The sequence below is a fragment of the Podarcis vaucheri genome (genome assembly GCF_965113315.1).
Source record: "Podarcis vaucheri genome assembly, chromosome: 4".
NCBI lineage: Eukaryota > Metazoa > Chordata > Lepidosauria > Squamata > Lacertidae > Podarcis > Podarcis vaucheri.
The window spans coordinates 63,721,047-63,743,757 of record NC_138762.1 but is presented as its reverse complement, the minus strand read 5'-3'; the positions used below and the strand labels follow the sequence as shown (position 1 = coordinate 63,743,757).

General features: G+C 41.0%; 1 protein-coding gene across 12 annotated transcripts in view; it reads right to left on the bottom strand.

The window, feature by feature from the left end:
* The window catches only part of DMD (dystrophin), a 1,048,023-nt gene that overhangs the window by 115,243 nt on the left and 910,069 nt on the right, over nt 1–22,711 (bottom strand). For all 12 annotated transcript variants that reach the window (XM_082219922.1, XM_082219929.1, XM_082219924.1 and 9 more), the window contains one exon: nt 14,988–15,048. In XM_082219922.1, the coding sequence (XP_082076048.1) occupies nt 14,988–15,048 (61 nt within the window). The remainder of the gene's footprint in view (nt 1–14,987; nt 15,049–22,711) is intronic.

Here is a 22,711-nt window from a genome sequence, read left to right as displayed (position 1 = left end):
TTTATAGCCAGTAAGCACTCAAGTATAATAATATGGAAGCAAAAGTTGTCACTGGAAGTGCAAGTTGCTCCTGTGACACAGAATGCTGTTTACCTGCATGGAGTGATACACAAGCTGCAACCCTACCTGAACAGCGGTGGCCTAGACCAGTGTTTCCCAACCTTTTTTGGGCAAAGGCACACTTGTTTCATGAAAAAAATCTCGAGGCACACCACCATTACAGCCCCGTGATGTCAGCGCGCAGCGTCACGCCGGGAGGGACATGAATTGCTAGCAAATTACATAATCACCTCCTTGAGGGCTGGCTCATCTTCTCTGAAGGCAGAACCCCATTAATTAACAGGACAGACTCACACCATAGCCAAGACGAGGGGGGAAAACCTCAGTCATGCACAGTCATGCACATGTGGGGGCTAAATGAGGACGAAGACCGGGCAGAGAGCAGGGTTCAAATCACCCCACCTGGCCAGGACAATCCCTGGGTGCTCCCTTGGGCCACTCGCCTGACCCACCTCGCAGGGCTGTTGTTGCGAGGATAACACGGGGAGAACCACGCGCGCCCCCGGGAGCTCCTTGGAGGAGAAAGCGGGCGATGAATGCAATGCACGAAATATGCAATGCACCTGATCCGCGGGGATCCTGACAGTAAGAGCTGTTCGACAGTGGAATTTGCTGCCAAGGAGTGTGGTGGAGTCTCCTACTTTGGAGGTCTTTAAGCAGAGGCTTGACAACCATATGTCAGGAGTGCTCTGATGGTGTTTCCTGCTTGGCAGGAGGTTGGACTCGATGGCCCTTGTGGTCTCTTCCAACTCTATGATTCTATGATTCTATGATATGAGAGGCGACCAGGTTTTGCAGGTGAGGGGCCCCCGCCAGCCTCCGCTTCCAACACCCGGCGCAACGACGCCGAAGTTTCCCCCGGACTCAGCTCGGGGAGCAGCGCTGCTCCCCCCCGGCTCCCCTTCGCCCTCCCGGCTCTCTCTGCCGCCCACTGGGGACCCCCCTCACCTGCCAAGTCCGGAGCGCCGGTGGAAGTTGCATGCATGCATGCAGGGCGCCGCGTTGCCATTGCATTGCACTGCACTCCATGCAACATCTGCACGCATGCATTGCCTTGCACGCCCACCAAGGGGTCTCCCCGCGGTCCAATGCGTCCCCTCCGGTGCGGATGCAGCATTGCAAAAATAACACCCCCTCCCGACGCAGCCCTACCTGAGGGGCAGCCTCCGCCTCCGCCGCTTCGCCTCCGCGGGGATCCCCGGGCTCCATCCTGCCGCCCGATCTCCGCGGGGGCGCAGGCAGGCTGCGCGGGGTCTGCGCGGAAGAGCCCCTGCCCGCCCGGCCGCCGCCGCTGCGCTCATTCCATGGCCGGGAGAAGAGCGCTTCAAACAAAACGCCCGGCCCGCCAGGCCACGCTGGGAAACGTAGTTTGCACACCCCGCACGGGCGCGGAGCCCAAGGGCGAGGGGACTACGGATCCCGGCAGCCCCCGCGCCGGGGACGGAGGGGGAGAGGCCGGGTGCAGGGATGGAGGGACGGGTGGGCGAGCGAGTGAGTGGCAGCCGCCAAGCCTTGGCCGAGAGCCAGGAAGGGCCTCCCCGGAGGAGGAGGAGGGAGGCGCAGAGCGGGAGGGAGGGAGGGAACCCCAGGGGTCATCTAGTGACGGCGCCCCAATCGAAAATTTGACTTTAAAAAAAATCTTTCGAATTTTTTAATTTTTCCTGCGGCACACCAGGCAACATCTCACGGCACACTAGTGTGCCGCGGAACAGTGGTTGGGAAACACTGGCCTAGACTCAGTTATCTATGTTGTGGTAACTTCCAATCAGGGGCGGAGGAAGGGGGTGTGGTAGGTGCAGCCCATCCCGGGTGTCACCACTGAGGGGTGACAAAATGCCGGGCGGCACTCAGCCTGCAGCGCGCCCGAGCCATGTGTCTCTCCTGGGAGACATGCAGTGGCTTGATCATGTGCAGGCTCCGCGCTGCCCAATTGGTCCGCCCACTGCCTCCCCCTGAGCTGTAGAGCAGCTGTGTGGGAGGAGGCAGGCAGACTCTGGAGCCCCCGCGGTGCACCCCATCATTATGGGCGGCTGGCCCGCCCCTGGGCACGCTGCCTCAGGCGCCTGAGAAGCTTCCTCCACCACTGCTTCCAAGTCAGATTATTTTAATGAACTATATATACACACTGCACAGAGGAATCTTTGTATAGCAGAAGCTCCACTGGTGCAAGGTCTTTCCACCTGATTTCATATGATCATATAGCAACTGAATAAAATTATAAAGGTAAATTCCCATTTAAAAAACACACACCTAGAAACTGGTTCCTGTAATCTTTCTGGCAAGTGATGAGCAAACCTTTGGAATCGTACTGGCATGAATATCGACCTTTAAGAATAATGTGGGGATTGTTAACTCACAGGATTGCTGTAAATCAAAACAGTCTTTAAACCAAAGGGACTTTCCTTCCTTCCAGATCCTTCCGCAAGTGGTTCAAAATACGTATTTTGACAACTAACTTTATAACTGAGATTTAAACATAGCAAAATAGAGATAGCTCTTCCTGCCTACTCTTCACTCTAATGATTTCAAGATGAAGGAATCCAAGTATAAGATTCAAATACAAACCTCCATTGTCAAACCATTGACTCAAGAATGGATTCCACTGTATGATTTAACGTTACACCTAATAACTTTTTTCGAGACTTATGCTCTATAGTTGTCAGTGTAGTGCCCAACAGATGTAACTGTAGCCTACACTGACTTCTTCCATAATGTCTGTCTGACACACCACAAACCACAAACCACCTTCCTCTCCTTCCCATTGTTGTATTTTTCTTCCCTTCTTTGAAAATTGTTTTATTTGTCTGGGCATTTCCTTATACATATATGAATAGCTACTGAGAAATTATACTATAAGTTTTTATACTATATTTTAAGTAACAATTTAGCATGAATTGTATAAAACAAAGCAACTTTTTATATATGTCAGTTTACTTATACTGAAATAAGGACATTTGAATCATGGTAATGTTTCCCATTTTGATTACAGTGGTGCCTCGCAAGACGAAATTAATTCATTCTGCGAGTTTTTTTGTCTTGCGAATTTTTCGTCTTGCAAAGCACGGTTTCCCTGGGTATTAACGGTTTTAAGAAAAAGGAAACAAACTTGCAAGACATTTTCGTCTTGCGAAGCAAGCCCATAGGGAAATTCGTCTTGCGAAGCAACTCAAAAAACGAAAAACTCTTTCATCTTGCCCGTTTTTCGTCTTGCGAGGCATTCGTCTTGCGAGGTACCACTGTATATGGTATTTTAAAATATTTAATTAGTCAAATGAACATAGTGTTATGAGTTTGTGGGTGCCAGACGACTATAATCTCTGGACCTAGCAAGTGTTATAATTTAATCAAGGCTTTGAATGTTAAACTGGGTGTCAGACACAGAACTCCTGGATTCAGCATGAGTTAAAATATAAGTCAGGCCAGTTTCCTGGTGAGGTAATTGCCTGGGAGATGAACCATTAAGAAAAGAAAGGAAAGGTTATGGGTCATTAAGAAAGCCAAGGTGAGAGGGCTCAGTGCCAGACAGCAAATGAGTGGGGCCCCTCCTCCAGCTCTGAGCTAGTTAGAAGACAAGCCAGAACTGAGTGTTGTGTGACTTGGGGGGGAAAGGTTGAGTCTGGAAAATCAGAGAGAGAGAGAGAGAGAGAGAGAGAGAAAGAATGATGTTTGATTTCTGTTTGAAACCAAGGCTGTGGCTATGGGAGAAACAAGACCCCTTTGGGGTGCTAATGCTGTGAACCTCTCCACTGTAGGCTCAGGTTGTATATAGGTGCAAATAAACAATATGTCATAAGGACACCACAGTCTCAGCTGTGCCACATTTCCAATCTCACACTGGAATCTCACACTGCTTGGAGGCTGGGGTGGCACTACACTGAAACTACACTACACTGAAACAAACTGTAGTAAAATGAATTGCATAAACAATTTTCACTGAAATGTGTATGCAAATTGTGTGACATTAGGAACCCCTGATATGTTTGGAAACATTAAGATTGTATTATGTTTCAGTACTTCATAAATTCTTTACATGATGGAATACTTTTACTGTTCTGTGATATTTCACACAAGCCAAAGGAAAACAAATGATAAATAGCTGGATATAATTAGGTTGAAATTAATGTTCATTCCTTTGGTTTAATTACACTGAATATTTTTCATTTGTTTCCCCTTCTGCAATCTTGCACTTAGACTGACTGTAATTTCTAAATAATGGTGCATGAAGCAGAATTAATATAACCCAATTTTTACAAGCTAGATTGAGCCTTAGATTCATGTTTACCAGCTTATTAGTAAATTGAGCAAATGTGAAATGGAAGTCACGTAGCATACAAATATATGCAAGAGTAGTAACTTAACACTGCTTACAGTAAATGCCAACAGTGCAAAAGAATTAGTGCATTATCATTTTAGTCTACAGTGCTTAAAGTTACTTAACATTTTTATGGTTGTTGTCAGTTTCCATCACTAACCATTTGTCAAAGTGATTACTATGCTTGAAATGTATTTTATCCTTTTTACCATTAAATAAGGTCAATTGCTCAGGAGATATACTATACCTACTGGACAGTAAAAAAGCAAGGTCAAATCATATTGTGGATAATTCCATAAGTATCAATGGCCTTGGCCTTGCATGGCACACTGGAGCAGAAATCAAGGGACCAAATACTTAGTATAAATCTGTAAAGTTAAGACTGCAGCTAATGAGCTATGCTGACTTAAATGAGTGCACTGCCACATGTTAAACATCAATTAGTCCATGAAGTAAATCTCCACCAATTCAAGATTCTGCTAAAAGGGGCTAGGAGGTTAAGGCAAACTGTCCCCTGGAATAAAATTAGATAAAAATATAATGTGGGTGTCCTAAACAAACCATATGAGAAATAATAGAGGAAAAGAGGAAAAATGAGAGGCAGAAAGTGGTAGTTTAAAACAATGACAGAAGTTTGAGTAAAGAAAGGATGGAGGAAACTGAGTGGAAAATGGTAGTTTTCAACAACAGGAGGAGTTTGAATAAAGCAGTGATGAAGAAAAACTGAGAGGAAAATTAAGATTTAAAACAAAAGCAGAGGTTTAAGTAATGCACGGATGGACACTGAGAGATTGTTTTTAAAAACAGACTAGTTTTAACAAGAAGAAACAGCAGAGATAGGTACAAACCAAAAAGCTCATACCAGTTCCCTCCAACCCTGCTATACTCAAACTTCTGCTATTGTTTTAAACTACCACTTTCCCATTCTGTGCCCATCCTTTCTTGCTCCCATGCCATGGCCACTACTATTGTACAACCTACCTTTACTTTTGCCTCCCAACCCCCTTAGACTTCATGCAAGTCCAAGATTCTGAGGCAGCACTATAATTCCTCCAAAGGGAGGGTGGGTAGCATGTATCCCATCCTTGTCAAAAACATCACGCCCGTTTGTTTTGTCTTCAAAGTGGCAGCTCTTCCTCCATAGACCTAAATCAATCAATATTTCAAGAGATTTCTGCAAGAATCGGGTACTGCATGGCTAGGGGATACCAACTGCTTCAACAGCTTTGCCTTTTACTCTTCTGAACTTAGACAGTGATTTCTCACCAAACTGATAACCTCTATAAAACAACAACACAGGCATCGCAAAAACAGGCCACTTGTTGCATCTTATGAAGAAAGGCCTGCCTCAGAATACCACACTGAAACAGCTGGACTCTGGGGTTTTGTATAGTTTTATAGCATAGTTTTTTGTAAGCACAATAAATACTATATTGAAATTTGCCAAGCAAGTTAACAAAGTATTTGAAATGCTGAAGCTGGTCAGATCAATGTGACTTCTGTAGTGTATTCATCAGTAGCACAAATGGAGGGACCAGAGCTTTATTTATTTTCAGAAAGGATGTGGACACTTGAAAATAAATAATTTTTGTCTAAATGTTTGTCTAAAAGACATGACCCAACAGATGCCAATAACACAAGCATGACAATGGTGCACACCACAGTTTAGAAGCACAGTTTAGAGTTGCTGAGGACTTCGTTCAAGTCTTAACAGGTAGATTTTAAAGGCTAGAAAACCCTTGAGAAACTAGCTGGTCTTTACTGGTAAAAGAATATTTATCTCACACAATTAGAAGGACAAGATCACTTCCACATCTCTAGAAACTAATAGTCTGCCCAATTGCTGCTCTATTTCGCCGCAGAGTTCAAGGCAGATCTTAAATTGTTCAATTGATTTTATAATTATTAAAATACCATTTTTCCTGCCTACAAATACTGACATATCATTGCCTATCTGAGACAGCAGTTAAGTTAGCAAATTTCATTTTAATGAATATTAATAATTTAAACTCCTAATCGTTTAGAATTGGAATATCATTTTGGAAACAAAACAAATATCTAAAAAATAGGTACTGTTTTCTTCATACTCAGGGAGCCCCAAAGCAAGCAGAACTATATAAGTTTGTAAATTAAAAGCTTACTATCTGGAGAAGAAACTTCTGCATTCATACTAAATGGCAAAGAAATGAATTTGTATCTTTATAGCCACACTTTTCTTAGTGTAGGAGGGCAAGCTGCCCTCCATTCACAGCTCCATTGTAGTCCTTTAGTTCTGCACTGATAACGATGGGCAGTTTTCATTCCACCATGGGAGTGTGTGTCTCAAGGAACTGAAAGTCAGGTAGATTAGACAAGACTATCAGTTAAGTCTATGGCAGACTGTTCATATTGAAAATGTCAGTAGGGAGAAAATCAACAGGGAGAGACCGAGAGTTCCCTGCAGTGTATCCTGCAGTTCCCTGCAGTGTATACTATATTCCTTCTCAGGGGCACAATCTCTAGGGAACCCTAGGGGCCTGAGCACCCACATATTTTTGTTGTGGGTGCTCAGCACCCATACTGCAGTGGCTCATGAGCTGGTTAAACAATCCCCATGGGCTGCTTGTGGCCCATAGGCCTTAGGTTGCCGACCCCTGCTGTAGTCTGTCTTATAATAAATAACTTTAGAACTTCAGTATTCAATATGCTTCAAATATACAGGTTAGCTAACTTCAATGTTTATGATTAATCAGTTTTTTACTTTTCTGGAAAATCATGCAAAGTCCACTTCTGAATGTAATTGAAATAAGAAATCTTTGGAAAGAAATGCTTAAGGGCAAGGGGTTTACAAGACAAGGTTTTAAAAATAGCTGCTTCTCTCATTTTTCAAGCGCAGTTTTCAGTGTAGTTTAGGTTCAGAAGGTATATAGTATGCTCAGGACCTCACACTAATGTAATAGAGCTGTTGCTCATAAGACTAGATTTTTCAACATGTACAATATGCTTGGAAACATGCTTCAGATGAAGTTGTTGAGACCTTGACTTGATATGGGTGGTTTTTTCATAAGTACCTCCTTATCTTCCCAACCCCATACAAACTAATAGAACAATACACCTGGAAGAAAAGAGGCTCCAGCTTTCTAAAACAGTAGTGTGTGTGTGTGTGCATGTGTGATTTTTCAGAGCACTTGGATTGGCACAGAAAAATTAACTGAATTATTCTAGGTTTTTGGAAGGGAGGAGGTGGATTTGGGCAGTCTGAGGGGAGCTTTCAAAAGGTTGCTCATTACTGCTAATTTCTAAATATGAAATCCTACAAGACAGTCTTCTATGGCCCATCCACATCATATGTTTAAAGCACATTTAAAGCATACAGCTTCCCCCAAAGAATCTTGGTAACTGTAGTTTACGTACCACAGAGCTACAATTCCTAGCACCTTTAACAAAATACAGTTAACAAGATACTATAGCCATGTGATTTAAATGTGCTTCAAGTGCATGATATGGATGGGAGTGGCAAACTTGAGTACCCTTTTCATCTCTGGGAAGCATACTGAAAATTAATTAAGATGTTGTTGTAAACATGCTTTTAGTAATGCTGAGCGCAATCTCTGTGTCAATAAAAGACAATAAAATAGAGGTAGAATAGAAAGAGAGAATGCCAAAATAAAAACAAATGGTTATATGCAAAGTTGTTGGTGCTCAACAGAAAGCTAGAGAACATGATTGGAAATCTATGAGTAGGTTTGCAGAGTTAGTGGGAATTTGTGTTTACTTTTTTTTTTTTACAATGTTATCATCACAAGGCTTAATTTGTATGGAAAGTTACATATGGATCCCTATCAAAGAGACACAGCCATGCTCATGAAGATCCATCTGGTGTTATTTCCCCCAGGAGGCCAAAGTCACTCAACTGCTATAATTTGAATACGAACAACAACAAAAAAGGTTATGAGGGAAATAATTTAGAGAAAAGTACTGGAAAGAAAAATAATTTCATACTGCACGGTTTCTGTGCAGATTCTCCCTCCTCCCCGCCATGTCCAGTTGGAAGAACATGCACAGCATGACGAGCCAAAGGCAAGTATTGTTACTGAGTTAGATATAATTGAAGAAGGATGAAGTCAGAGATTAGTACAAAGAGAGGAACTCGTGATACCATGTCAAGGAACATAGGTTGCAAGGCTTCATTTGAGGAAGACCTCAGTCCTGGGACCTGTTTCCACTGGCGGAGGAAGAGGGGTGCGGTGGGTGTGGTCTGCCCCAGGTGTCATTCGGGGGGGTGACATCGCTGCGCCGCCCCCTGGGCCGCTTGCTATGGGTGGTGCCCTCTGGGGTGCTTGCCTTGCCCCCACAGGCGGCTAGCCCTACCCAGGGTGCACAGCATGTGCACTGCTCCGGGTGCTGCAGCAGCTAGCTCCACCTCTGCCTGTTTGTACTACTAGATAAATAGATAAGGATTTTTAAATTAAGTTTCAGTCTTAAGCAACAGGAAACTATCAAATGGCACACATTTAACAGAAACATCAACAGATGGCTCATGGTTGGTTATTTTGCCTTCAGTGGGAAATGTAGCTTCCCTAAATATTGCAAACATGGCACCACAGTGCTACTCGAGGTGCGCGGTGAAAGGTTTGACTGGTAAAGTGCAATTAATATAGTGTTATGCCAGGCATAGGCAAACTCGGCCCTCCAGATGTTTTGGGACTACAATTCCCATCATCCCTAGCTAACAGGACCAGTGGTCAGGGATGATAGAAACTGTAGTCTCAAAACATCTGGAGGGCCGAGTTTGCCTATGTATGTGTTATGCGTTTGTGGGGTGCCAGACCACTATAATCCTCAGATTCAGCAAGTAAATTTAATTAAGGCTTGGGGTGTTAGAAAGTGTGCTAGCAATGTCTAATCCTTGGATATTACAAGTGTTAAAAGCTAATTAAGCCAGGCTAGCCTTCTGTGTTGATGTGATTGCCTAGGTGATGGGCTATAAACGGAACAAAGGATCAAAGGGACTTGGTGTGAGGCAGCAAATGGGCGGGACCCTCTCCCTCAATAGATTAAAGCCAGAGGAGAGAGTTTGGAATTATGTGACCAAGAAGCAAAGCAGCAAGCAGAGTTTGGTGTTTGATTTCTGTTTGAAAATAAAGCTGTGGTTTCGGGAGAAACAACTTCCTTTTGGGGTGTTGATGCTCTGAACCCCTCCATCGTAGGCTCAGGTTGTAAACAGAACCATAGAATTGGAAGACATGCTGAGGATCATCTAATCCAACCCCCTGCAATGCAGGCATATGCAGGTGTCTCTTACGAGGATCAAACCTGCAACCTTGGTGTTTTCAGTGCCATACTATAACCAACTGAGCTATGTGTACGCAAACCACATATCCTAAAAACACCACAGTTTCCATTGTGCCTCATTTCCAAAAGGAAACATGGACCTTGATTAAGCACCTGGAACCCCTGGAATGTTGCACCAATCAGAGATTGGGGTGGCGTGCAACGCTGGTGTCAACAGTGGGATTTGTGTTTCCTGGAGGAGGTGCTGTGAGCAAGGTGTTGAAATGGTGGGAAGAACAGCAACACTCCTTGAGCAGCTTAAGAGAGGGAAGCAGCAAAAAAGTGGGTGCCAGTGCCAGCAGTTGAATCAAATGGAGCAGAGTGGCTGAGATGCCTCCATGGAGAGGAGAGTGTGACGCCATGAGAGATGAGGGCCATACCACTGATAGGCTACAGGAAATTGGAAATGACTTAGGAGCCCAGCTGCAAGGCACAGAGATGGAAGGGGTGGCCAAAGAAATCCAGAGTACGGCTGGAGCTGCCTCTGATTTCTCCACTCTCTGGGAGCCTGAACAGGAAGAAGAAAGTGCTGCAGAGAAGGGTGAGCCGAGGAGTTGGTCTGATTGATGCCTTCTGTGGAAGAGGGGGAACAGGATTTTCACAAATCTAGGTCTTGGTTATAATACATGGCTCTTAAAATGTATATTTTAAAAAACTGAAAATGCCTTCTGCTTTTAGGGATGCTTGAATAGTTGCAGGCATGTGCACATGTGGTACTAAACAGTAAATGTACAGAAAATAAGTTGTCAGGCCACAGCCCTATCCAGAAGCATGGCACTCACATCTGGAAACGCTTACTCTTAATCCCTGAAGTGTGAAGCCTCTATAATTATTTAGTGGTGAAGGAAATGTACTCTCCACTGGTTCAGGGACACTATCAACTATTCTATGTACAGATGCACAAATTAAGGCTTGGCTAAAATAAAAGAGTGTCAGAAGCCTACTCTGCTTATATGCTTCTTTCCACAGGACTTTGAACTGATGCAAGCCTATGTAGTGTATTAGTCTTAGGGGGAAATGGGATTATTTGTAAATTATGCACTAAAGATAATATGTGATCTAGGAAGTATAAGCTGTTGAAGGTGACAAAAAGACTAGATTGGGGAGCTGCAAGGAAAGCAAAGCAAAGGAAGATCTGATAGGGAAAAAAATAATAGTTGGCATTTTTTTCTGTACAGTACGTATAGCTAAACACCTATGATATATTGTTTAGTTTCTCTTGATACTATGTCCTGTAGTTCATTATTTACCTTATTTACCAGGCAGGCATTTCCTGGGTGTCCAAGCAGACATTGTAATCAAATGCAACTTTTATAATGTAAAGCAAGCATTTTTTAAAAAAAAATCATTAGGAAAAGAAGCAGTGGGAATCTGCTTGATTTATTTGGCCAATCCATATGGGAATAGCTTCATAAAATTTGAACACAGTCCTTGCAGATTACAACAGCTGAAAAAGATGATAATCCTGCAATTGTCATAAGAATTTTGTAGGCAATATACTACCACATGGCAAGAGCGGAAGAAACCATTTTAACAGGTTGTATGATGTTGGCATCAGTGGCGTAGCGTGGGTTGTCAGCACCCGGGGCAAGGCAAGTAATTTGTGCCCCCTAACCCGTGGATTTGCGCCCCTAACCCGTGGATTTGCGCCCCCTAACCCTAACCCCCAGATGTTGCGCCTGGTGCGGCCGGCCCCCCCTGCACCCCCCACGCTACGCCACTGGTTGGCATTTTTATTTTCCGGAGGCAGCAAGTGATATAACAGCACTCAGTAAAAGTGCTCTTGTTCAGAGATCCTATCAGCCTGGGGTGGGACCCTTGGTGTTCTTTTCAGGCTTTTTGCCATGTGGTGCATTTTACGGAAGGGTGAAGAAAATAAGGATGTCTTTCTTCTTTTCAACCTATACATTTGCCTGCTAAGCTATATAACAACAAAGGGTTTAGGTTTGGGGCTGGCTTCCACTTCTGAATCTGAGCATATTATTGCAATATATTGAGGGATGGGGTAGGCTTAGAAAAGTAGGAACGGGGGGAAATGTCATAGCCAATGGAGGAGCCCTGCAGTCATGTCTCTCCCTGCACAAAAACCTGATGGAATGGCTACTAAAAGATGGTTGTTTCCTAACATGAAATGATGTATCCCCATCTCTCTCACTTCCATAGCATTACAGAACAGCTGCTGATAGAGGACAGTTAAGGAAGAGGCCTGTTGAACCTGGCTTCTCAGAAGAAATTATGGAGGGATCCTATAATCCACGCATAGGCAAACTATGGCCCTCTAGATGTTTGGGACTATAATTCCCATCATCCCTGACCACTGGTCCTGTTAGCTAGGGATGATGGGAATTGTAGTCCCAAACTTCTGGAGGGCTGGAGTTTTCCTATGCCTGCTTTAGTCCCATTCCTCCTCTCCTGGAAACGATCTGTTCAGACAATAAAATGGTTCTCCTTATACCTTATTTAGCTCTATGTCTCTATGTCTTTCTACTTCCCTTGCCAGTTACCTGATTCCATTCCCCCCCCCCCCAAACCTGGTTGTTGGTTATTTCCCACTAAATCTATCAATATTGTGTGCCACTGAATTTAAATGCCCCTTTAGAGCATTTTTCCCAAGTACTTTTTGTACTTTGGGAAACCTTAGGTTGGCCTTCAGACTTGATCTGCACCTCCTGGACTAATAAGCAGATGGGAACTTTGTTGTTATTCTCTGAATGTTACAATTCAGTTCTTGGCTTAGATAGGTATTGAAATGCATTTAAACCTGTTATATTTAAAGATATATGTTTAGGAGATATTTACTTAGATATCTAATGCAATTATAATTTCTGAGTGGATTTATTTTTTTAATTCACAGCTTAAAGCATAAACAGGGAAGAACAGATTGATGATTTAACACATGTGCCAGTGACATGGATCAAACAAATAAACTGACAAATAGACTGAATGGTCCATACCTAACTTGTTTGTTAACCACAGAGATGGCAGAAATATGAATTCACACTATGGTAAGAAAAGAAGTAATACATTTCAGATCCAAACAGGAAACGTCATATGCTTACTAACAAGGTTGGGAAATGATGAAAGTGAATGGTTAAGCCTACATCTCTATTTGTTTTCTGCCTCACCTTATTGAAGCTGGCAGCAATAATAGTCCCTAAGATACCAATGCAGACAACATAGGAACATGATAACTGAAGCACTCTGTTTAAGATATTTTTTTGGAGATTCTAGTAAGAACTCCTAAACACCATCCTAAGCAGATAATGCTTCACAAATGGTGTGGTATTTGTTAAAAGGAACATGACAAGTAGGAATCACTATGGCATACAACAGCTGATCTGCTCCTATGGCAAAGCCGCCGTTAAATTGCACTCAAGGCTGAGTGGCCCACAAGGTAGGGATGTTTGGTAGTAAAGGCATGGTACAACCATCAGGGGTTGTGGAGGCACCAGTGGTAAATCTACTTCTCCCCACAAGGGAGTGGATGGAGAGTAAAGTTGTGCCAGGTGGTTAGCTTGCTTGACTGCCTAGGAGCAGGGCTTGCAACAGAAAGAGTTATAATCAATCCCTTGGCTGGACTTAATAGACACGCCACATTCCTTTAATAAAGTTGTGGCCTCTTTAATCCCAGCTAGTGTTGTGTCTCTATTTTCTTCCTCCTGCAAATTGCAATAGTTTAACCACAATGCAGAAACTTTAATGACTGTTGGATGCTGTTAATTCATCAACTAGATAAATATGATGCTGTAACTGTCAAAACCAAGTGGCTTGATGTTGCCTAGCATTGAGACACCAAAGAGGATGTTGTTTATGCTTTTGAAGCAACTATTTTCTGATTTATGAACTCATAAAGTGACCTGTCACTGAAAATGTAGAACTGATGAGTTGGGTAAAAAAAAAACAAAATTCCAAGCATCAAGAAGAAAATGAGAAAAGCACACATGAACAATCAAATATGCAAGAAAGACATCTCTCAACATATGCTCTTATGTTCAGTATCAACAATTTATGTTGCTTTGGAGCAGAAAATAATGTCCAAATTCAGAAAACGTTCAGATATAATGTTTGCTTTCTGAACAGGCAAGAAATGTACGGTAACACCTTTGATAATTTAAAGACCAATAGCAAAGAAATAATTTCTATTATGAAATCAGACATAGAGCAGGAGCAATATAAAGGCTGGACAACAGCTTAAGATGTAAATTTCCCGTATTTTCAAACAATAGAGTTATGCAAGATGTGTGGGCACAACAAAAGATTAATGTAAAATGCTGCTGCACATGATAAAAATGATTTTCACTTAAAAATCTACAAATTAAAAAATACTTAATTGTACACATTTAACACGGCAATATATTGAATTCTAATATTAAGATGAGATAAATTATAAAAAGTAGGGTGACTGCATTATTAAGCTCTTTCTACCCATGTTGGCAACAAAGTATAAACTACAGAGAAGTCCTTTTTGTGAGATACCAAATGCAATAAATAGGTAGATTAAAAAGTGATTTTTCTACAGAAATCAAAAAGCTTGTAAAAGTGATAGTTGAATAGACTATAAAAATTAAATGTGTGTCACAGGAAATTGTCCCATTTGTTCCAAACAACTTCTCTGGTACTCTTTTCATGGATGAGTTGTCCAACCAGTGAGAGCGCTACTTAATGCATATCACGCTGAAGCCAACACTCTTATGGTCTATTCAAGTATCATTTGAAATGTTTAATTTGGACAGAAAAAGAGGCTGCTGCTTTGCATGCTCTGACCTCTAACTGAAAGTAGTACTAGTTAGCTATGCCAACGTGTAAATAATTTTTGAAAGGGCTGGAATCTGCCTCTTTGGGGGCAAGGGTATTTTGATTCCACTCAACACCCCCCCCCTTGCAAAATTCAGTCTAGGATAGATTTCAGGAGCAGTATCTTTTAATACTGATTTTCTTTCTTATTATCAAGCAGCAAAATAAGGTGCAAGATGTTTAAAGCAATGGTAGCTGAACAGACATATACAGTCAAAGAAAGGACCAATACACATTATCATTCTTCTTGAATTCTGAACTTTTTTTATTGCATTTCAAATATATATTGGTGATTATACTGTCTTTTAACCCCAAGGAATCCTCAGAATTCTTTATGTTATATGTAAATCTTTTTCTATGCTATCGATGGAAGTGGAGGCTCTACTTGAAACATCCAGTATGAACCAGTAGGCTCCAAAAAGAGTAGAATTCTCACAGTTGTTTCAAGGCAAGCTAAGATAATTAGTTGACAGCCCCAAGCATTTAATCATAATAGTTTGATACTTACTTGATGTAGTAGGGCACTTTGTTTGGCGATATTGCCCTCTCCCAGGGGCCCTGGACAGAAGCTGTTAACAAAAAACAAAACAAAAACGAAACATAAAATCAAATAAAAGAGACATGGAGGTCAAGTTCAATGCAAACAGGAAAGACAACATTAATCTCTGGAATTACAATTTTACACTTGGCCACACTGATATGGGTCTGTTTGCTCAGTTGCCCATGAAGGCAGGAAGGATTAACCTGCTGTTCAGAAATTTCTACTCTAATCTGAGTGAAATTGAACTCATTCAGCTGCAAAGATAAATGCAAAAACCTCTTCAACTACTAAACTTAAAGAAACAATAAGGAACTGAAGAAGCATGCTGCCTGTCTTGTGGGACAGAAATTTTAGGGCTTCCGCAGCCCTTGCTTCCTGCTGCCTTGTCTTCTACATTTTCCTCTTAGTTGATTAACTGTCATCAAACAAAGTAATACCTTGGTTTTCTTGTGAGAATTGAAAGACTTACCAGCTCATGTTCCTTTTTTGCTTCCATTGTCAAATGCATATATTATACAGAGTTTAAAGATATAATGAAGATGCTGGTGTGAGCACATAAAAATCCAAATATGCACAGAGGCCCTGAAATAGTGTTGTGGTCCCTACAAATTCCAGCACTTTAAGCACCACATCACATTCAAAGTCTAATGAAATTCACCTGTAATTACCTTTTAAACAAAATACAGCTGAATACTATGAGTAAATTTCAAGTGATTTCTTTTTAAAGCCAAAAAACACACAAAAATCCCTCCACTTAGAACATGTGGAACTTGGGGGTATTTTCATCCATTTTATTTTTTTGTTTTAACATCTTGCTGTGATGCTATACTTCCAAGTTGCAGATTGAAATAATGACCAGGCTCAAATCCAATTAAGATTTCATTGAGAGTGCATAACTCTATGCAATTATTTATTGTAGCAGGAATAAAATAAAATAAAATAAAAATACAAAAATACATTGTCCTTCACGTTTGTTTGGTTCTATTTCATAGTGATAATTTCTGTAACAGTCCTATTAATTACTGCCCCAGTAGAAAATGTTCCACTGCTAAAGATATCATGCCTCTGAACACCAGTTGCTGGGAAACACAACAAGGAAAAGGGCTGCTGCACTCAGGTCCTGCTTATGGGTTTCCCATAGGCATCTGGTTGGCCACTGGCCTGATCCAGCAAGGCTCAGGAGATTTGTGACTTTGTGCTGTTGTCATGTCACAACTTAGCATTCATTCAGGCAGAGTAGTGGAACTGTCATTATAAATTTTAAAAAGACATTGGCAAACAAGAAACAACTAGCAGACAAAATGCCTCGATACACGTGTAAGATACATTATGTATGTATTTTCCAATAGCAGTGTTTTATGTTAGATGCAACAGTATCTTGGGATATTTGAATTAGCTGAGAAACTTTATTCTTCATACACTGAATAGGTCATTTAACCTACAGGTTGCCATGTTCCTCAAGAGCAGAAAAGTGGTCATCCCTAGTGCATCCATATATCATGTACATAAATATATATGCTAGGTAATTATAGCATTTCTTGAAGTGGCATTATCTCCCCTATTTGTGAATTAATCTAGTCAAAACTTACTATCACATAATCTTATGTAGCAAGCATTTTTGTTTTTTAATGAAGGCAAGCAGTCATCTTCACTGGAACTAAATGCCTTGGAAATAATAAACAATTCTGTGACGTTCTGCATAACTGGATTTAATGTTCCATCAACAGATTGTGCTGAGGCTGCCCATCGTGCAGTTTTTGCTCTGCTGGGTGATGCCAGCCTTGCATAAATTTGAGTTAACAAAAATATGTGGTACCTATTTCAACTCTGCTCTAAGAATCATGATCTCATTTCTGGCACAAGCCCAAACATTGCAAACAGCTGCTTCTTATCTCTGGATACCAGTAGAGGCTTACCATCCATTACAAAGCTAGTCTAGGTAATAGACATGTATCTTTAATTCCTAGTAAGACCATTTTTAGTAGTCAGTCAAAGGAGACTGTATGGAAAATGGTTTTTAATATGTCCAGAGAGCTCCCCCCTGTGTATTACTTGCTCAAGATAGATACAATTTCCTATTTGCAGAAGAATATTCGAAAGTGCCTTTCTGTTATGGTACTGTGCAATGTAAAAGAATGTATTATCAGGCACACCAGAAACTACCTGAAATGTTGATTAGGAAAGAGGAATGTATTTCAAACCTCTGTGGCTCATTAAAATAGTTGCATATTACTCTTTTCAACTTAAAAAAGGAATACCAAAATGTTTCATGATTATTACAACATGCAAGTATTGCTTTTTAAAAACAAAACAAAGCATAACAATATATTTCACCCTAAGAGGTCAACTATGTGCTAATTTATATATTAATCTTTTTAAATAATTTATATTATTTTAAAATTAATTGTATATTACTGAAATTAGATGTAGTGCTATGTATGACATTCCTGTGCCTTAGGATTGTTCCAGTCATGGTGAATACAAAGAAATGCAAATGGTTCCCTTGATGTGACTAGGATAGTTCTGACAAGTGATGGAACTGCATATGAAAATTCGACCCTTGCCAGGCATCCGCCAAATGACAGGATCAGGACAGTAGCACTTTACACTGAATCCTTACGTTTACACTCTGCACATTGCTCACAAATGTACGTTTTAAGTGAATGTGTGTGTTGTAAGCACAGGGAGGTGTGATAAATTTATCAAATGAAAACTGTAGTTAATTCATGAACAATGTAATGAGATACAACCTTTAGAGAAAGCTGTGAGTTAACAAGAAGTTCTCCCTATCTCCATTTCAACATGGTTCTCCCAGTCTCCATTCTATCCACCCACTAGCACTGCAAGGCAGGTTAGGCTGAAAGACTGGGACTGGCCCAATATTATTCAGTGAGAGTATATGATACTTGAATACTGCAGTACATGAGTGGATTCTATTCGTCCACTGTTGTTCTCAGCCATTTCTGCAGAAGTATAGCACTTTCCCTGCATGCTTTTCATTTTGATATTTGATTTAAAAAAGTGGTAAATAGGGAAGCAGCTTCAGGAAGTAAGATTGTTTCTAGAGCGGCATTCAGCTAAATGTTATGCAAAGTAGACCTAGTGAAAGTAATGGAACCAATTTAGTCATACTCATTCATTTAAATTAGTTTGCATAAAATTTATCCATAGAATCATCATATTGTAAAGTTGGAATGAGTCCCAAGAGTAATCTAGTCCAACCCCCTGCAATGCAAGAATCTCAACTAAGGCATCCACGACAGACAGACATCCAACCTCTGCTTAAAAACTTCCAATGAAGGAGAGAGCATCGTAAATAGTAGAAATGAAATTTATTACCAAATGACATCTTAGCACAAGCTCCTGTCCTTCTTCTACTTGGATGTCAAGTTACACACAATGCTGGTCCCGTTATTGGATGCAGAGTAATGAGAGAACTCCTTCAACTACCTAAATAATGGTAGATCCTATTTGACTCCCAATGCCAGTAAAAATGGTTCACTTAAGCCTCATCTTAGTCAATTTTTAAAAAAGAAATAAAATATTTGTAGAATTGTTGAGAATAAAATGATATTGCTGCTCTGTAATTTCCTCATAACTGGCAAAATTATATAACACGATAACAGAGTAAGCTGCAAAACAGTTTACATTCTTTTGCATTTTAGCATAATGACACATGATAAATTAAAACAAGCTAAAGTTGAAATTCTGTTTGAATTTTAGGGTTCTGTTTGTTTGGAATAGTCCTACAGATGGAGTAATATTTTCCCTATTTACCCATTAACTCCTAACTGTGGGACACTATTTTCAGCACATCTGTTTGATTAGACAAGAGGGGGGCAGAAATGTCAATTTTGTTTTTGTTTTTTTATAAATTTTTTATTAGTTTTCCAGATTTTATAAAGACATAACACACACAAATAAACAAAGACAAAAAACATGCATAATTTCAAGAATCTTACTTTCCTAAACTTATTCCTTGACTTCCCCCCACCCCCTTCAAGCATCCCAATTTCCAAAATTATGTCAGCAAGTTATTGTTTCTCCTCTTCACCGTCTTAATATAATATTCTTATAAAAAAATTTTTTAGATTCTTTCCTAAGTTGGACTCAGGTTCCCTTCCATCGATTTCCCAGTTTATATTAGATAAAATACGTGTTAATTAAACCAAAAAGTCATGAGTGTTATTGAAATTCTCTTCCCCCCCCTCCCATCCCCGGTTTGGGTCCCTTTCCAAATACATGTCCATAATAACAGTTCTTAGCCTGGATTCCTCACGTCCGAGGCCTTTAAATCTCTTTCAGTCCCTCTCCGCCTGTCTTGTTGGTAGTCCTTCATGTTGGTCAGTAAATCTCGAAGAAGTTCTGTCTCATTCAAACCACTTCTTTCCACAAGAAAGCTTAAAACCCATTGCTGCAAAAGATCCACAAACCCTTCATCTTTGAAATGGAGGCCCCAGTCATATTTCTTCTTTGTTTTAAGTTCCTGAATTCCGAGTGCTCTAGGGGCCTCCTCCTTCATCTTTCTCATCTTTCGCCGGTTTGTAATCCATGTAATCCAAAAGTCTTCTTGTTTATACTCCACTAGTGAAGCTTCCTGGTTGGTACCTTCCATCTGTTCTTTCTCCTCTCCTTGTTTGGTCTTCAATTCTTGAGATATCTCTTCCAGTTCAGCTGTGGATTCTTTCTCATTCAAGTCCTCAGTACATTCAGCGGAGTTGTTTATTCCGGAAGTCAAGGTCTTGAGCTGTTTACTCATAGTCAGACTCTGCTCTTGTAAAATTCCAACAAGATAAAATGTTTTTTCTAACTCCGCTAGTAACTTTCCATCCACTGCCATTGCAATGTCTCAGAAATCCCCCTAGAGGGAATCTGATACTTAGTAATCTTTTTCCAACAGCCCTCTGCCTCGTTAGTTTCTTTGTTTCCAACCACTTTAACTCAATTGTATCACTTTTAGTCCAGAGGGATCTTAGGTAAAAAGATTTTTTACTTTAAATTGCCCGTTTGGCAGTTTTGACAGCTGTCAAACTCCTTTCCTCTTCAGCAGGCTCAGAGGCAGGACGCTCCCGGGCCCGGGAGGGGGGGTTACACACAGCAAATAAACAATCTTCTAAAATTCCACTCCTGCACTCCAGCTCCAAACTTCTTTTATCAAATCATGAAAGTTAATGTCTTTTTAACTCACCCCAAAAGGGTAGGCTCTCCAGCTTAGTTCTCTACTGTTGCTTTAAATCTTCTGCAAGAAGGGGGGTGCAGACTTCCTTTTGACACATCCCCTGGTCGTATCCGATTCAAAAGTAATTTATTTTAAAGTCCAAATTCCAATCTACTCACGGGTTGCTTCTTTTCAGGTCCGAATTTAAGGAAACAAGTCAGCGCTCTTCAGCCATGGCACACGGCTTCGCTCCGCTGGGGTAGCGGTCTACTCTCAGCACCACGCCACTCTCCGTATCCTCTCCGTAGCCTTTAAAAAGGCTCTTCGTGGATCGGGGAGGGTGCTTAAGGTGCCCACCGAGTCACCAAGTCCTCAGGCATCCGCGCCTGAGGTTTTTGAGGGTCCCCGCGTCGCCGTCGCGGCAAGACCCGTCCCCAGCGGAGCCGATTCCCTCCGGAGCTCGGAGGGAATCCGCCATTAGCTGTCCGCGCCAACCCGGAAGTCTCTCCAGAAATGTCCTTAGAATTGGAGTGATGCCTTTCCCATCTCTGACAGAAATGTCAATTTTGATTCCAAAATCTTAAAATCAATGCAATAGCTGTTTCTGAAGCACTTGCCTGCTTAAGAGTTCTGGAGAACTCGGATGCTTTGCACATTCCTGTGACTTTGGGTAGGTCCTATTAATGGTATTACACATCTGTGGACTTTGGCATTTTTCTTTCTTCTTATGGATCAACAGAGCTACCTTTACTCATTATGTGTCCTGAAGAACTATGACTCTAGCTGTTCAGGGTGGGTGGAATCTACAAATAGAGGGAGATAATCTTCTAACACCTGGAAATTGGTTTTGCAATTTAAGGGTTGTGCTCCTGCCATCCACTAGGTAATACTCCATTATTTGGCTTTAATTGACTCTCTTATATTCCAAAACTAACCACTGATAAAGACTGCCGTGTTTCTCTTCTCCCCTCTGCCTGCCGAGGAACCTGGTTGTTTAATTTTCATGACTGATCTGGGTTACAAGCCAAATTTTCTGAAACAATGAGGAAAGCAGCCTTTGCTTCTTTATCACAGAATCCTAAGCGTGTACGTAACTTGTTATATGTAGGACCTTGGAGGGGCTTACTCAGCATACAGCCTCCATATAGGAAGTGAGTCTACAAACTGGTCTCAGAGCCAGAACATCTAGCCCAATTTTTGTATTTGTTTTTCCTTGTCACGCCAACCGTCATTGTGAAGTATCTTGCCTGACGAAGAGTTCTGGAAAATTCCAAAGCTCACTTTGACTTTGGCTGATCCTTTAAAAAGGTACCATTCAACTGTGAACTTTCGTGTTTGTGCCTAAATATTGTTATTGTTGTCATTCTGCTTTCAAATATAATGCAGACTGTCTTGCACATACACAGAGAATAAAATGTTTGTACTTACTTCCTAGACTTCAGAGAGTGGCAAATCTTCTATGAAGGTTTCAAAGTTTGAAGTTGTGCTTTATTATCTCAAGTCACACAAATGGAATTTTGTAAGGACTGCAAAAATCTATATGGCTAACGAGAGTTACTTTTTTTTACCAGCAACAGTATACATCTACTGCATAGACAACATCTGTCTCTATAACATTAAAAACAGTTCACTGCCTGCTGCAAAGTCATCCACAGAGCGTAAAATCAATCTAGGCCTGGTTTCCTTGAATGTCACAGTTCTGCAAACAGCAATATTACACACACACCTACTTCATGTGAAGATTGTAGTATATCAGAAAGACTGTACACTCTGTTTGGTACGTTTTTAAGACGTACTATTTGTCACACATTTCTCCTAATTAACAGAGCAGCTCTATTCCTATTCTGCATCTCTATTGACTTTCGTACTGAACTCATGATGTTCCTAATCTCTTCCTGTGTCTATTACCATTTATGATTCCATGATGCTTGGAGCTCTAACTTTTGATCCTTAGTTTTAGAATGAAACCCGTGCCTTACGGTCTACCAAGACTGCCCAAACCATGATCCTGACAGCAATGTTTTGGTGTCAAAACAAACAGCTATGGCCATGAAATACACGTGGCTGTAGTGTCATCTATTTGATGGGCAGCTGTTGAAAAGAAGGCATCCAACAAAAAATGGCATATCATATAATGTTGCTGTAAGCTGCCCAGAGTGTTTGGGGAAACCCAGACAGATGAGTGGAGTATGAATAATAATAATAATAATAATAATAATAATAATAATAATAATAATAATAACAACATGCATCTGTGACACTGTTCCAGGGTAATTTCCACTGATTACATGAAGTAGCCAATGATAAATGTATTCCCGTATATTTAGTACCTTGCTGAAAGTGATTGCTGGACAATTACATATAAAACATACACATATTTCATTTACAGATTACAAAAGTATTTATAAAATCTATAACGTTCTTCTTAAATACAAACTATAATCAAAACACAATAATTTTGTTACAGGGACAATACAAGTACCTTTCTGCAGAAGGGCGGACATGATTATTGATCTAGAGGTGCCAGAAGCAC